This window comes from Protopterus annectens, chromosome 14.part0 (assembly GCF_019279795.1).
Source record: "Protopterus annectens isolate FY-2018-M chromosome 14.part0, PAN1.0, whole genome shotgun sequence".
In the NCBI taxonomy this organism is placed as follows: Eukaryota; Metazoa; Chordata; order Ceratodontiformes; family Protopteridae; genus Protopterus; species Protopterus annectens.
Window position 1 is genome coordinate 873,581,897 of NC_056748.1, and position 17,923 is coordinate 873,599,819.

At 41.5% G+C, this 17,923-nt stretch overlaps 1 protein-coding gene across 1 annotated transcript in view; it reads left to right on the forward strand.

Moving 5' to 3' along the window:
* Positions 1 to 17,923, forward strand: part of TNKS2 (tankyrase 2) — a gene marked incomplete in the record, with an annotated part of 1,900,381 nt that overhangs the window by 1,411,088 nt on the left and 471,370 nt on the right. Inside the window, 1 exon segment of the mRNA XM_044056654.1 lies at positions 507 to 586. Coding sequence (XP_043912589.1) covers positions 507 to 586 — 80 coding nt within the window.

A 17,923-nucleotide genomic window follows, 5' to 3' on the forward strand; every position in this document is an offset into this window, starting at 1 on the left:
CTCTGACTTGTCTTCCACCTTGTTGGTCTATTGCTTTAGTTTCAACACCATTAAGAAAAGTCCCAAGTGCTAAATATGCCAGATGCATTCTCAAGTAATTTCCTCTATCACTCAGTGCTTGAGCCCCCATCCCCCAATCCAGTCTCAGCTATTGAATTCCTTTTGTCTTCTAGATATTTACTTATACATTGCATGTCGGTAGTGCAAGTGTCAGATTGATTTGCAGGAACTGTACTTTTCAGATAAATTGGATGGTTCTGGAGCTATAGCATACTTCATTGCTTAACATGTTATCTTGTGGATTTGTGTTGTGTCCCCTGGTTGTGGAAATGGCTGAGTATAACATGCTAATTGGTTGCTGGAAAGGATGAAGCCATTTGTTAACCCATTAAGGCGCAGGGTAAGCTGGTTCAGTAAGAATGTATTTATTTGACATGTCTGTCTTCATCAGAAATGAGTTGCTGAGCAACATACTTAATATGTTTTTTTTTTTTTTTTTTTTTTAGTTCCAGGGCTGGATATAAGCGTTAATCAATTTTTAAAAAACGTTGGCTTGGAACATCTATACGACATATTTGAAAGAGAGGGTAAAAATATTCTTTTGTTTTTTTTTCCCCGAAGTGCTTTTTGCATCTACATCTGCAACCATCAGCCTTGTTTGTTAACCAGTATAGAGCACTCATCCACATGGATGGTTTTTTAAACACTACCTGGTTAGGAGAACTCTGTGGTTAAATGTCTTGCTCAGTCTTGCACAGTAGGCAAGTGGATGCTGAGGGAATAAATTTCTGGACTGCAGGAAGCAGCACTGTAATAGTTTATAATTCTCTGCTCTGCTAGTGAGATTCCCTGGGCAGAGGTGATGTGGTCACTCTCCCAGTAATTTAGCTGACCAGAGGGAGCAACCATCCAAGCAGGCATGAAGGTTATGTTTATCCCGACAACAGGACTTCCTACAGCCAGGTGTCCACAAAGTGGCTCACTGCCCCAATCGCTGGGTATTCTGACTGACCACCAGTGGCCCATTGGTGGGAGACAGTATCACCATCATCCCTTGTCTACAGCCTTAATGCCCACCTAGTAGCTCACCAGTCCCAGACTCTGCTCCATTGTCTTGCAAGGAATTCTTCATGCATTGTAATAATTGAGCATTATTTGTCCCTGGTGGCTGATGTGAGCACCTGTGTCACCAAAAAGGCCTCTAGTGTCTTCTCCTGTTCTTGCATGCACATGTATGTACACACACACACACACACACACACACACACACACACACACACACACACACCACACACCACACACCACACACCACACACCACACACCACACACCATCTGGAGGTTGTCAAGCCCACATACTCAGTTTGTGCCTGTATCTTCACTGCCTGTGTTAGCTGGAGGTGGACAAGAGAATGTACCCTTTTAAAAGTCCGTATAACAGTTCCATTTCTGCTACATCATGCACAGTGTTTTTATTGTACTAATTAATATTGTATTTGACTTGATGCACTTTTGAGTACTTGTTGGATTGTTGCCTGGACACCCTTCAGATACCAATGCCATTGCATTTTTGAGTCCATTGTATACTGGCTGATTACTTCCTCTGTATAGGGCAGGGGATTCCTGTGAATTAAAATATGCAGTTCTCCTGTTATAGGAAGGTGAACAGAGCAAACAGCATCTTTATGGTATTTTTCAGCATGGCGCAAGAATCACATCAGAGTTGTACTTTTTGATGTAGTAAAAAGATGCAGAAATAGTGGTATAGTTTTGATTGTCAGTTTGATTTGAAGTTGTTTGCTCCTTCCCAGCTGTTAATATAGGAGCTGAAGGTAAAGGATGTATGCTTTGTGGCAATTATTCAAGTGAAGTGTAAAATGGAGTTTTGTTTTTTGTTTTTAGGGCAGGACAGTGGTGGTGTAGTAATAGGAGAATTAGACATGTTAGGTGGGTATATGGAAGTTGGTCAAGATTTAATTGAGCAAATCTGGGGGTATGGTGTACAGTGTTGTGGCAGAAATCAAGAGATTGAAGCTGCGTGGCACACCTCATCATAAAAGGGTTCTCATCCAGGTAAAAAGAGGTCATCGTTACCCTCTACTCATCACTCAGTAGACCCATTATAGAGTACAATGCCCCTTTTGGGATGCACCTCACAAGACATCTGCAGCAGCTGGAAAGACCACAGAAGTACCTCACAAAGAGGATTACTGGACTCAAACAAATGCCCTACACTGACTGCCTCAAAAAACTCTAGCTTTACTCCGTAGCATATCGCCTACTCAGAGGTGATCTCTGCCTAACATATAAAGCTATGTCACACCCAGAGCTGTTGGACATGCTACACCTAAAGAAATCCCAATCCCTCCGAGCTACACGCTCTAGGGACCTAAACCTTGTCACCACAATAAACAGGACATGCTGGAGGGATCAGTTCCTATCCCAGAGACTTCCCATACTCTGGAACAGGCTACCCATCTATGTCAAGCAAAGTTCTTCATTAGCACTCTTCAAGAAAAATCTTGATTAGTGGATGGGAGATAGGAAATACACCCCGGGGATCACTTCTGTGAGTCTGCTCATCAGTGGCACAGGAAAATAACTTTCTTGGGTGGAGTAAGCCAGGGAACCTTGTTGGCCAGGCTTGCGTAGGCCCCTGGGCCAATAGCCTAGTACCTGCCTATGAAGCTATGTATACTGTGGATGGATTTATCAACCACTTCAGTAAAACAACATAGGGATTAGTGGAGAGAGCCAGATTTTTGAGACAAGCTCAGCTAGGCATTATTTATTTGATAGCATTTTTCTGGTAGAGATTGATGTTCTTCATCTCACATTGCTGCAGTCCTTACACTTGGGTATAGCGCTGTCCTCGGTCGGCCCGAATACCAAAGTATATGGCTGACGCCGGTCATGGCGCATTAAACTGACGCCAGGACGTCAGGGTATAAATGCGCATGACCGACGTCATATCCTCAGTCTTTTTTGCCGCGTGGTCCGATGCAGAAGCAAATTTGCGAGTGCAGGTTGGCGTCCTGAGATTTTCCGAAACCGGAGTTTCAGACCGAATCCAAGTTGGCTAAGTACCCCGTTGGGGAATATTTTGGTTTTTCTTGCCTCAGTATTTTACCGGATGTCAGAAAAAGTAAATAACTGTATTTCTTGCGAGAAACAGATACCACATAGGGATTACCACAGCTTGTGTATACCGTGTTTAGGGCCTGAGCACGACGTTGTTGGGTGTTCCTCTTGCGCTAGATTTAACAAACGCACCATAAAGAGGAGATTAGATTGCGCTAGGTTAGTCTTCGGGAAGCGGTGCAATTACAAAATGCCGTCGGATGCTCCGGCCCGCTCTCAAGAAGCGCAAGGACAAAACACCCAGGCCTAGGTTAGAGGCACCAGCCGACCGGACGTCGGTTCTTTAGAGGCACGGTTGTGCCAGAGGCCCAAACAGAAGTTTCCCTAGAGTCCCAGGGGGAGACTTTGTTGTTACACGATGTGTCTTCACAGGAGGTAGGCCAGGCTGAAGGGGCTTCTCAGGTAGCTGTTCTCCCCTCTCTGCCTAAGGTGGTTAGGCCTTCCCTACTGTTACAAAGGCTTCTTCCAAGAGTAGGCCAGGTTCAGCTTTAGCAGGTGCTCCTCCTAGTACTTCAGGCCCTGTGCCCAAGAGACATATGCTTAAGATGGCTGAAGATTTAATTACTCTGATTAGGGGTTCTATGCCCCCTCCTGACAAAAGGCCTAGGGTGGATCCTGAATTTGGGAATTTTGAACAGGATTCTGATATTTCTGAGTCTTCGGCTGAGGATTTACAGGAGTTTTCTCATTATTCTGATTCTGATGTGGATGACTCCACCCCTTCTGCTTCTCCTCCTGAGGATTTCTCATTCTCAGAGACTCTCCATGCCATGAGGGAACATTTTAAATGGGAAGGTCAGGATTTCTCTGATTCCAGGAAAAGACTAAGGGAATTTTTGTTTTTACCTCAGCATAGGCCTTTAGCTATACCCCCTGTTCTTTCTGTGGTGGAAGATGTTTTTACAGAGGCTTCCCTTAACCCTGATTCTTTACCTCCCGCTCCTGTTAATCCGGACAGATACTATAGGGTGCCTGAAGCTCACAAGTATCTTTTTAAAAGCCCTAGGGCAGATCCAGAGACAGTTACTCAGGGGCCTAAAGGCGTTACGGCTTCTGTGCCTAAGAATCCAGTTCCTCAGGACAAAGAGGCAAGAGCTTTAGACAGATGGGGTAAGAAAGTGTATACTTCCTCAACTTTAGCCATGAGGGCTTTAAATTGTCAATTCCACATGCTGAGATATCAAATCTATCTCCTGTCACAGTTAAAGTCTAAGGTAGATGCTCTGGCAGAAGGTATTGAATGTAAGGAGTTACAAGATCTGGTACATGTGTCTGAACAGGTGGGTAAGCATTCCTTACAATGTGGTTTTGATGCTGTACAGGCCTCTTCCAGGGTGGCTGCCACTGGTACTGTCCTTCGCAGGCACGCCTGGTTACGGGATCAGAATTTAGCTGAACATGTTAAGTCAAGGATCTTGGATGCCCTTTACAATCTGATGTGTTGTTTGGTTCCTGTTGAAGCAGTTTTAAAGCAAAGGGAGGACAAAGCCAAATCTATGCACACTGTTAAAGATTTATTACAGGTTCAACCACCAAAGTTTAGCAGAAACTGGCCAAGCAAGGCGTGGACATACCCTTCTTATGATTCCCAGTCTAGGGGTAGGTCTAGGCGTGCTAGGGGCAGAGCTCAGGGTTCCTTTAGATCCAGGACAGGGGCTCACCTGCACAGTCTTCAGGGAGGGCAGGGGTCAGCCCTTTCAGACAGACCCAATGACCTACCTTTTCAACTGCCAGAACCTTCACGTCTCGCAGCACCTTTAGGAGGAAGACTGACACTTTTCAAAGAGAACTGGAGTTTAATTACCCAAGACAGATGGGTATTGGATATCATTCACCACGGTTACAGATTTTATTTCCATACCTTACCACCGTTCAAGGGCATGCCAGATATTCCGCCCCAACACAAATTGGAAGCTCACAGACAAATATCCATATTGACACAGATAGGGGCCATACAACCGGTGCCTATGGCAGAAAGGGGCCTAGGATTTTACTCTCGCCTATTCCTAGTACCAAAAAAGGGGAACACGTGGAGACCAATTCTGGATTTGTCTATCCTCAACACCTTTCTGGACATCCCCAAGTTCAAGATGCTGACATTGCAACAGCTTTTACCCCTCCTGGGCAAGGATCACTGGATGGTAACTTTGGATCTCCAAGAGGCTTACCTTCATGTCCCTATCACTCTAGGCTGCAGGAAGTATCTGCGTTTTCGAGCTGGAGATTCACACTATCAATTCTCTGCATTGCCCTTTGGCTTATCCACTGCACCCAGAGTATTCACAAAGGTCCTGGCTCCAGTGATAGCATTATTCAGACGGAAAGGAATACAGATTTACCCTTATTTGGACGATTGCCTGATTCTGGCTCAGGGCAAGGACGAACTTCTACAGCATTTAAAGTATGTGATAACAGTGCTAAGATGCCTAGGGTATTCTGTGAACGAAACAAAGTCCAGTCTAGTACCCTCTCAGGACATGTGCTTTCTGGGTGTGAGACTGAATACAGCAGCCCAGATGGCCTTCTTGACCCCGGACAAACAGAAGAATCTTTCCCTTTACTTCCAACAACTATCACATCAGTCCGGGCTGACTGCAAGGACAGTCCTTCAAGCCTTAGGGTTCATGGCATCTTGTATTCTGGTGCTTCCCAATGCCAAACTGCATATGAGGAAGCTACAATGGTATCTCAAGAATCTATGGACGCAGCACTGCCACGATCTGGACACTGTCATTCCAATAATACCTTGCATCCAAAAGGAATTCTTGTGGTGGGCTCAGCAATGTCACCTAAACAAGGGACTTTCTGTGACCCGGCCGGAGGCAAGTCAAATTCTAACAACAGATGCCTCAGACAAAGCTTGGGGGGCTCATCTCAATGGAAAATGGATACAGGACAAGTGGCCTGCCAGACTACAACATCTACATATCAACCTAAAGGAGATGTTAGCAGTCCAGTTTGCATTAACAGCTTTCAAGGAATTACTTCTTCCAGGACAGGTGTTGATTCTAACAGACAACACAACCGTCATGTGGTACATCAACAAGCAAGGGTACACATTCTTACCCTCTATGCAGACAAGCAATGATTCTATGGGAAACTGCTCTCAGTCTACAACTGGATCTTCAGGCAAGGTTTCTGCGGGGTGCAGAACTCCTTAGCAGATGTGTTAAGCAGGCAAATCATGGATCCCCACGAGTGGAAACTGGATCCTCAGGTATTTCAGCAAGTAACAGTGTCATGGGGAACACCAGACATAGATCTGTTCGCTTCTCCTCTAAACCACCAGCTGCCAAAGTTTTGCACAAAAAGGAGACACCAGGCAGCTTGGAAGGCGGATGCTCTTTCTTTCAGTTGGAAAAATCTTCATGTATACGCCTTTCCACCACTTCCTCTACTTCTAAAGGTTCTGCTAAAGGTAAGCCAGGACAAACCAAGAATGATCCTGATAGCTCCAGATTGGCCCCGACAGCATTGGTACCCACTACTGAGAAATCTAATAAGGAAACCACCGTGGCCCCTGCCTTTGATTCCTCAACTGTTATCTCAAAAGGACGGTCATTTACTCAATGTCAAGCTTCACTGTCTTCATCTCACAGCATGGCATATCCTGTTTTAGCTCATAGCAGGGCTCAACTTCCTCAACAAGTTTTGAATGTGATTATCGAAGCTAGGAGACCTAGTACAAGGAAAGTGTATGCGGACAAGTGGAAGAGATTTTTGCTTTGGAGTGCAGCAAAGGGTGCGGATGTTTCTGAGCCTGACTTAAGTGTGGCTCTTCTATATCTTACTGAGTTATTGGACAAGGGTTTGTCCTTCTCTTCCATTAAAATTCATGCTGCAGCAATTTCAGCTCACTATGACTGTGATCCACCTTTGTTTTCTCATTCGTTGTTCAAGCAATTTCTCAGAGGGGCAAAGAACATAAGACCTCCACGAAGAGCTCCTACTCCAGCTTGGGACCTCAATTATGTGTTGGAAAAGCTCACTCTGCCACCTTTTGAGCCTGCAGCTACGGCTGAGTTAAAATATTTGTCATGGAAGACTGCTTTTTTGTTGGCCATTACCTCTGCAAGAAGGGTTTCTGAGTTGCAGGCCCTTATGGCTGTTGAGCCTTTCTTGATCTTCCATAAGGATAGGGTATCTTACGCACTAACCCTTCCTTTATGCCTAAGGTGGTCTCAAGTGTGTCCTTAAACCAGTCTATTCATTTACCTACCTTTTATGCAGACCCCCAAAACAGGGGGGAAAAGATCTTGCATACTTTGGACGTGCACAGACAGTTACGCTACTACTTAGACAGGACTAAGGGTTTCAGGCAGTCGCAACAGTTGTTTGTTTCTTTTGCTTTAGGTACTCAGGGCAAGCCTGTGTCAAAGCAAACTCTTTCTAAATGGATTGGGTTTTGCATTTCTTTTTGTTATTCTCAGCATGGCAAGCAGATCCCAACAGGGATCAGACCTCATTCCACTAGGGCTACTGCCACCTCTACAGCATTTCTAAGGGGAGTGTCAACTAAGGACATTTTGGAGGCAGCTACTTGGAGTTCAGTACATACTTTCTCTAAGCACTACCACCTTCCCCTCTACTCTAAATCTAGGGCTGGGTTTGCCACTGCTATTCTACAGGGCATTTTGACAGCTCCTGCTTCTATTTGATTTGCCATCCTCCCTTCCTCTGCTTTGGGAATCTACCCAAGTGTAAGGACTGCAGCAATGTGAGATGAAGAACATAGTACAGTTTTGTACCTACCATAAATGTAGATGTTCAAGATCCACATTGCTGCAGTCCAATTTACCTCCCTCCGTCCCTCTGTGTTTAGGGGTGGTTGTGTGGTTAGGTTAGTACTTTATTAGATAATTGTTAGAAGTTGTACATAGTTTGGGTGTGGGGGTGTTTAGTGTTTGGTAATTTTTTGATTTTACCCTGTTTAGGGTCTTCTGACATCTGGGGCAAGAAAAGACTGAGGATATGACGTCGGTCATGCGCATTTATACCCTGACGTCCTGGCGTCAGTTTAATGCGCCATGACCGGCGTCAGCCATATACTTTGGTATTCGGGCCGACCGAGGACAGCGCTATACCCAAGTGTAAGGACTGCAGCAATGTGGATCTTCGAACATCTACATTTATGGTAGGTACAAAACTGTACTTTTTCTTTTGCACTTATTTGCTGTTCTGTTGCTTGTTAACCTTCAGTGCCTTGTAATGCAGCCATAGCAGAGGCTGTCATTCATGCATCTGTTAGAGAGTTTGAGCATTCAGAGGGTCATAGTATGAGCTTTCACATGTGATGCAAACCTGCTAGTGACTAACCCTGTGCCTTCAAAGCAGATGATTGTCAGGACTTGGGACACTGTTAGTAGAATGCAGGCCTAAAGCATTTGTCCCCCCACATATTTGGAGAAAAGCAAAAAGACGCCATTATTTCATTTCTGTGGCTGCCATGTTGACACTCCCATCACTAAACTGCTTGGCCAGTAGTTGGAGTGCTACGTTATATGCCATAGGGATGATCTTTCTATTTTTGCCAGGCATTGTTTTGAGACCCAGTAGTCACTGCTGGCTGGAAAAAAGAAGGGTAAGGTGCCTTTTTCCTTCCTTCTTCATATTCACAGACACTATGGCAGATTTAGCTTTTGTAGCTAGGACAGATACAGCTAAGACCCTCTGCATTGGGCAGCAGCATGTCATCTTCAGTAGAACCCTGGCTTAGTTCAATAAAAGTCTGTCCTTCATTGGCTAAATGTTACAATATTTCCTTCTAAATATCAAAACATTTTTGTAGTGTACAGTGTTTGGTTCACTGATGTAGTAGTTCTCACATTTTGGACATCAGTTACAGAAGGCCCAGCATCTAGCCCAGGGGCGGCCCGTGCTATCGGACTGCCGGACTGCAGCCCCCTCAAAACAAAAGTAACTCAAAAAAATAAAAAGAAAAAAAGTTTTAAATTTCGCGGACTACGCGCATGCGCAGTAGACCAGACTACTGGTCTACTGTATGCGCATGCTCACGGCAGTCCGGCAGGACTGATAGGGAAACGCGAGGAGATGTCTGTGCACTTTAAAGTGCACAGACACGCTGGCATTATAGAGCGCGGCCGGACTGCAACACGAGCAGCAGGAATGGGAGCTGCAGTCTCGTCGGGAAAGGGTTTGGATGCAATCTACTCTTGCGAGTCATTGGAGCATTGCGCGGGAAAGGGTTTGGATCTAACGTTGGTTAGAATGGAGGACAGGTAAGTGTGGAATATATGGTGCTTGTGAAACTGGTATGGAGAACAGGTGTGTGTGTGTGTGTGTGTGTGTGTGTGTGTGTGTGTGTGTGTGTGTGTGTGTGTGTGTGTGAAAATGCCCCAGGTGCTCATGGTGGTGTGGTAGGGAATACCTCAGGCTTGAACCCTGCACCCTGCATGCAGGTGTTAAAGACTTGAGTTCCCTACCCACCACCATTTGTAAAAAAATTGTGGATTTTTGCCTCATATTTTATCTGATCTGTTCCTCATAATATCTGTGGTTTGTAAATGTTGCAATGCTTGATATTTGATGGTGAAGTAGTAGCATTGTTGCCTCACAGCTGCAGGTTCTCAGGTTTGATTCTTGGCTGGGGTTCCTTCTTTGTGGGGTCTGTATCTTCTCCCTGTGTTTGTGTGGGGTTTGCTTTTATTTGATGGTGCACTGGTAGCATTGTTGCCTCACAGCTGCAGGTTCTCATGTTTGATTCTTGGCTGGGGTTCCTTCTTTGTGGGGTCTGTATCTTCTTTCTGTGTTTGTGTGGGTTTGCGTTTGTGTCCTCCCATGTTACAAAGACATGTCTGCATTATTTTTTTCCTGAGCCTCTGCTGAAAATTGTTTTTTTGTTCTAAGTCAGACTGTCCTGATTAACAAATGTTAAATAAAATTGACAGGCATTTGAATTTCAGACTTCAGGTTTCTGAATGTTTAATTTCTTACATATTTGATGGTGCAGTGGCAGTGTTGTTGTCTCAGAGTCACAGCTATGGGATTTGTGGTTTGATTCTTGGCTGGGGTGGAGTCTGCATCTTATCTCTGTGTTTGTATGAATTTGCTCTGGTGTCCTGCCATTTTACAAAGACGTGTCTACAGTATTTCTCCCTGGGCCTCTGCTGAAAATTGTTTTTGTTCCATCACAAGTAAAATTGACAGGCATTTGAATTTCAGACTTCATAGTCTTCAGAAAATACATAGTAAAACAACTTTTTATTCTAGCAATAAATATATAGTAACACAACCTTTTATTATAGCAATTTTTTAAGTTTATAAGGTGACTATTTGAAATGTTTCCTTATTTTTGGGACTGTAATACCCTGTTAGTGGCTTTGTCCAGGTTTTTTGTGCTAAGGTTGACAGCTATGGCAAGAACTGAATTCACTGAATATGTTTGAGGGCTGCATTCCCTCATTACTGGGTTTGTCCAGGTGTTTTGTGCTAAGAGGTTGACAGCTATGGTGAGAACTGAATTCATTAAATGATAGCCATTTAAGTTTCAGTCTTCCTCTCGTTCACAAAACAGCTGATTTGGCGTAGTGGTATGTTGCTCTTGACTGTTTTGCACAGGGACCTTGTCTGTAAAATGTACGGTGGTAACGCAGCATTTTTCTTTCACAAAGCAGGTGATTTGGCATAGTGGTATGTTCTGACTCTTTTTTTGCACAGGGACTTTGGCAGTAAAATGTATGGTGGTACCGTGGTAACAGCATTTTATTCTATCAGCTTTCCAAGATTATACAAGCAATGTTTAATGTGTCCCTGGTTTTTGCCCTTTTGACCCACCCCAATAAATTTGGCTTTTTCCAGACTTCTTGTGCTGCGAAGTTGAGATGCAGTTGAGTATTGAGTAGATTTTACAAGGAGCTGAGAGCTGCAGGGGAAGAGAAGTTTAATGCTAATAACACACCAGGCTGTGTGCTTGCTTTTGATGCAGAAGGTTGTTGGTTCTACTCCCATAAGGGGTGAATGCTGCCGTACTGAAAGTTAAGATACTAATTATGAGCCTGTTATCAGTTTGCCATCCACTTCCTATTGCAATATTACTAGCTTATTTTTAATGTAATTTAGGCAATTTATTCCACAGGGGCATCAGACACTTTATTGTTCGATGAAACCATGAAATATAAAAGTGATTGCTAGCACCAACCTCTTCATTACAGATTTATTTAACGTGGAATTATTTAGATGACTTTTTTTACTGCTTCAGAGGTTGTGCATATTTACCGATAATGGTGGACTGTAGAATTGTGCATATTTACTGATAATAGTGGACTGTAGAAGTTTGAGTAGACTTTTATGATGGAAATGTTCTGAACTGGACAGTTTTGTTTCATTGTTTACTGGAAAAATGTTCAAAGCAATAGGAAGGTGTATCAAAGAACACATGTGTTTCATATGCAAGGGGCCTATGATTTGAAAACAGCCCAGAATTAATTTTTATCTGCCACGAGTAAAATGTATTTTCTTTGAATGTGGATTTTAATGTTGTTTCAGTGAATGTGAGTTTCAAGGGCAGAGAAGGTTTAATGCCAAGTTTGTTTAGCAGATGTCTTAGTGTTTGTGCTGTAAAATGCAAAAATAAAACTTTCAAATGAAGTTCAAATCATCATAGAAGTAAATCAGTATGCACATTAGTGTTTATGGTAAATGGAGTGAAATAGCAAAGTAATGGATCATTGGAATGGCTGCAGGAGGCTCCATTCGACCAGGGTTTTGTGAGGGGGAAGGGCGGCAAACTTAGACAGCCCCAGCTGAACCATACCTCCCAACTGTCCAGATTTTTAAAGAATGAATAGATTTTTTTGCTTCTTATTTTTGATTTGTTCCTCATAAAAATTTGTGGTTTTCTGGCAAATCATTTAGGAATTAAGTCACTAAATAATGACACACCTAGTTTCAGACTTCATAACCTTCAGAAAAATCCATGCTAAAGTAAGCCTGTTCTATCAACTGTCCCAGTTTATAGAAGAGCATTTTTTAGTACTGTTTATATGTTCCCCCCAATATATTTGGCCTTGTCCAGATTTATGTCCCAGTTTATACAAGAGCATTTTTAGTACTGTTTATATGTTCCCCCAATATATCTGGCCTTGTCCAGATTTATTGCATTAACAGGTTGAGAGGTACATGCAAATAAATTGCTTTATAGAATTAGACATAGCCAAACCTCTGAACTGTCCCTGATTTTGACTCAAAATTTTGCTCTTCCCCTAATGATCCCTCCATAAAATAGCAATTTTGGAAGAAAACATGGAGGGTTTATAATTAAGAAATAACTGTAATAATCAGATTACTTTTATTTCAGAAATGCATGTAGATTATTTTATTTTGTCAGCTGCTCAAGTTAGCAGTACTAATATTAAAGTGTCCCTTCTTTGGCAGGTTCCCAGCTGTATTGTGTTGCTATTTTATATTTTACATCACATTTGTTGGTCCATTTTCATAAAATTGTGTTTTTTTTGGCAAATTAGTGACAAATAATTAAAGACTGAAGTTAGAAAATAATGACAGACATTTGAGTTTCAGATTTCATACCATTCAGAAAATTCATACTAATGCAAGACCTCTATTAGCTTTCTAAGGTTATAAGAGCGATATTTTAAAAATTGTCCTTATTTTTGGGTCTTTGTCCCATTTCTTTGTATGGCTTTGTCCAGATTTCTTGCTCTGAGGTTGAGAGGTATGACAAATGTGTCAGGGCCATCACAAGTCAGCCAGAGACATTTCAAACTGTGACATACTTGTTACACCCCACTCCCCCATGTAGTGACTCTGGATGTGTCGAAGCAAGGCAAGGAGTAGTTGTGCAGTGTAAATGTGCAGAGAATCTCACCCATCCAAGGTAGACACAAGTACTAGAGTGGCTTTTCATCTGTCCTTGATTTTTGCAGAATGGTCTGGTTTCTGTCATATTTTTTGTACTGTTGATTTATGCTTATTACTCAAAGTGCCTGTTGTTCTGTGTTTAAGTAGCAATACTTTAATGACCATCAGGTAAGCTTGGTTGAGATTGCAAGATGCAAGTAAGCTTTAATAAGCGTACTGTTAAAGAATTGCCAACATTGAAAGCCTTTCTGTTGCCATGTAGAGAATACTTAACTAGATATAATGTATAAGCCTTGGGTATTGAAATGCATATGCCAGTATTTGTAATAAAGGACAGAATTACATTATTTTAAGAGTCTCATTACACTTGGAGACTTACAGACAGTCATCTCTGCAGGCTTTAACCATAAACCGAATGCCAATCGCATGGTCTATAACCTTTTTTTGGATAAGAAACATTTTTACAAGTGGGGTCATCAGAGATTTCTACTTTCAGCATGTTACTTGTTACTTTAATAAAGCTGAATATAAATTATTAGAACTACAGTGCAAGAAGTGGTTTGAGTTGAGTGCTGCTTGTTTTTCTTATACTTGATTTTGACTGGCATTCCATTAATGTATTTAAAAAAAAGTAATTTATTTTTTCATGCCTCACAACCTTTTTTGTTTCCATCTAGATATTAAGCTGTCATGCAGCCAATGCATTGAAATATTTTTATTCTTCTACACTTCATTTTGTCTTGATTGGACTCTCATGACAGCTGTTTGGCACCCAGTGCAGTATATTTAGTTTTTGAGGTTTGCTACTACAGGTGTTTGTGTGTGGGAATACCTCAGGCTTGAACCCTGTATCTTGCATGCAGGTGTTAAAGACCTTAATTCCCTACCCACCACCATTTGTGGAAAAAAAACTGCAGATTTTTGCCTCATGTTTGATCTGATCTGTTCCTCATAATATCTGTGGTTTGTAAATGTTGCAATGCTTGAAATTTGATGGGGCAGTTGTAGCATTGTTGCCTCACAGCTGCAGGTTCTCAGGTTTGCTTCTTGGCTGGGGTGCCTTCTTTGTGGTTTCTTTATCTTCTCCCCGTGTTTGTGTGGGTTTGCTTTTGTGTCCTCCCATGTTACAAAGACAAAGTCTGCATTATTTCTTCCTGGGCCTCTGCTGATTTTCTTTTTTTTTTTTTTTTTTTGTTCCAAGTCAGACTGTCCTGATTAACAAATGTTAAATAAAATTGACAGGCATTTGAATTTCAGACTTCAGGAATCTGAATGTTTAAATCCTTGCATATTTGATGGTGCAGTGGTATTATTGTTGCTTCACAGCTATAGGTTTTCTGGTTTGATTCTTGGCTGGGGTGCCTTCTGTGTGGAGTCTGCATCTCCTCCCTGTGTTTGTGTGGATTTGCTCTGGTGCCCTGTCATTTTTACAAAGACGTGTCTGCAGTATTTCTCCCTGGGTCTCTGCTGAAAATTTTTATTCTGTCAGCAGTAAAATTGACAAGCATTTGAATTTCAGACTTCATGTTCTTCAGAAAATACATACTAACACAACCGTAACACAAACTTTTATTCTAGCAATTTTCTAAGTTTATAAGATGAATATTTGAAATGTGTCCCTATTTTTGGGACTATATTCCCTCATTATTGGCTTCGTCCAGGTTTTTTGTGCTAAGGTTGACAGCTATGGCAAGAACTGAATTCACTGAATGTTTGAGGGCTGTATTCCCTCATTACTGGGTTTGTCCAGGTGTTTTGTACTAAGAGGTTGACAGCTATGGTGAGAACTGAATTCACTAAATGATAGCCATTTAAGTTTCAGTCTTCCTCTTTTACAAAGCAGCTGATTTGGCGTAGTGGTATGTTGCTCTGTTTTGCACAGGGAGCTTGGCAGTAAAATGTATGGTTCTAGCAACTTTCCAAGATTATACAAGCAACGTTTGTGTCCCTGGTTTTTGGGCTTTTGACCCCCCCCCCCAATACATTTTGGCTTTTTCCAGTTTTCTTGTGCTGCGAAGTTGAGTATTGAGTAGATTTTACAAGGAGCTGAGAGCTGCAGGGGAACAGAAGTTTAGTGCTGCTTGTGAAGTTGGTTTACCTTGTTAATAGCACAACAAGTTGTGTACTTACCTTTGATGCAGAAGGCTGTGGGTTCTACTCCCACAAGGGGTGGATGCTGCTGTATTGAGAATGTTCTCCTTGGTGAAAATACTAACTATGAGTCCGTTATCAGTTTGCCATCCATCTCTTGCAATATTGCTAGCTTATCATTTTTTTAATGTAATATAGCCAATTTATTCCTGAGGGGCAACAGGCACTTTATTTTTCAATGAAACCATGAAATATAAAGGTGTTTGCTAGCAGCAACCTCTTCATTAGTTACAGATTTCTTTAATGTGGAATTATTTAGATGACTTTTACTTCTTCAGAGAGAGTGCATATTTACTGATAATGGACTGTAGAATTGTGCATATTTACTGATAATGGACTGTAGAATTTTGCATATTTACTGATAACGGTGGACTGTAGAATTGTGCATATTTACTGATAATGGTGGACTGCGGAAGTCTGAGTAGACTTTTATGATAAATGTTCTGAACTGGGCAGTTTTGTCATTATGGGTGCATGCATTTTGTTTCATTGCTTACTGGAAAAATGTTCAAAACAAATTTAAAACGCCCTCTAACAACTGTAATATATTGTACAAGGAATATAATTTAGTACAATGAGGAAGGTGTATCAAAGAGCACATGTATGTTTCATATGCAAGGGGCCTATGATTTGAAAACAGCCCAAAATTAATCTTTATCTGCCACTGGCAAAATGTATTTTCTTTGAATGTGGGTTTCAATGCTGTTTCAATGAATGTGAGTTTCAAGGGCAGAGAAGTTTTAATGCTAAGTTTTCATCGTGAGACTGCATTGCTTTGTTTAGTAGATGACTTAGTGTTTGTGCTGTAAAATACAAAATAAAACTTTCAAATGAAGTCCAATTCCTCATACAAGTAAAGCAGTATGCACATTAGTGTTTATGGTAAATGGAGTGAAATAGCCAAGTAATGGTTCATTGAAATGGCTGCAGAGGCTCCATTCAACCGTGATTTTGTCAGGGGGGAAGGGCAGCAAAATCAGACAGGCCCAGCTGAACTATACCTCCCAACTGTCCAGATTTTCAAAGAATGAATAGATTTTTGCTTCTTATTTTTGGTTTGTTCTTCATAAAATTTGTAGTTTTCTGGCAAATCATTTAGAAATTAAATCACTAAATAATGATACACTGAGTTTCAGACTTCATAACCTTTAGAAAAATGCATGCAAAAGTAAGAACTGTTATTCTATCAACTGTCTCAATTTCTACAAAAGCAATTTTTAGTATTGTTTATATGTTGCCCCAGTACATTTGGCCTTGTTCAGATTTACTGCATTAACAGGTTGAGAGGTTCATGCAAATAAATTGCTGTATAGAATTAGGCATAGCCAACCTCTCAACTGTCTATGATTTTGGCTTAAAATGTTGCTTTTCCCCCTAATAATCCCTCCGCAAAATAGCAATTTTGGAAGAAAACATGGAGGGTTTACAATTAAGAAATAACTGTAATAATCAAAGTTATAGATTACTTGAAATGCATGTAGATTCTTTTATTTTGTCAGCTGCTCAAGTTAGCAGTGCTAATATTAAAGTGTTCCTTCTTTGACAGGTTCCCAGCTGTATTGTGTGGCTATTTTATATTTTTGCATCACATTTGGTCCATTTTTCATAAAATTGTGTTTTTTGGCAAATTAGTGACAAATCACTAAAGACTGAAGTTAGAAAATAATGACAGACATTTGAGTTTCAGATTTTATACCCTTCAGAAAAGTCATACTAATGCAAGACCTATTATATTATCTTTCTAAGTTTATTAGAGCAATATTTAAAAATTGTCCTTATTTGTGGGCATTTGTCCCACTTCTGTGTATGGCTTTGTCCAGATTTCTTGCTCTGAGGTTGAGAGGTATGACACATGTCAGGGCCATCACAGTCAGCCAGAAACATTTCAAATTGTGACATGCTTGTTGCACCCCACTCCACCATGTACTGACTCTGGATGTGTCCAAGCAAGGCAAGGAGTAGTTATGCAGTGTAAATGTGCAGCCTAAAAAGGGCAGATAGGATGCATAAAGTTTCTCAGTCTTGTAAGGTTTTTTGCACTCTTCCCAAACCTAGTGCTGCAGCTATAGCTTTAGTTAATTATTCTGTTGCTAAAACTTCAATCCAATCTTACTCTCTGAAAAGGATGGGAAAATTATTGATAAGTGTGGAATAAAGTGTATGTTTCTGCAACTTTGATTTTCAGAAATTTGAATTGTCTGATATGTTAGGGTTTGTTCTGACTAATTGTGAAAGTATGAGGAATGTTTAATCTGCAGATGATGTTCATGTTTCACTGTTGCAGTCATCACACTTGGGTTATCTACCTGCAGGTATCCCTCAGTCGGCCCGATTCCCAGAGACGTAGTATTTCTGTGTCAGTTGCTAAGGCTTCAGGACTGATGTCAGGTCGTCAGGGGTATAAAAACAGGCAGCCGACGCCATTACATCAGTCGTTCTTGCAGAGGAGCCTGAAGCAGAAGCAGTTCGCACGAGTGACGGTTGGCTACGACCTGAGTTTTCGTTTCCGAATTGAATCAAACTGAAGTTTTCTAAAGCTAAGTACCCCGTTGGCGATCCTTTTTTCTTGCTCTAACCAATGTCAGAAAAAGTGAACAATTGTCTTGCCTGTGGAAAGCAAGTACCACACCGAGATTTCCATTCTTACTGTGTCACCTGTTTAGGCCCAGACCACAACGTACCTCGCTGTCGTTTTTTTGCTTTGTTCAATGCCCGAACTGTTGGTCATCGGGCCTTTATTGTTGCTAAATACTTTCACTCCCAATCTCCGCCATCTGACTACCGATCTTCCAAAAA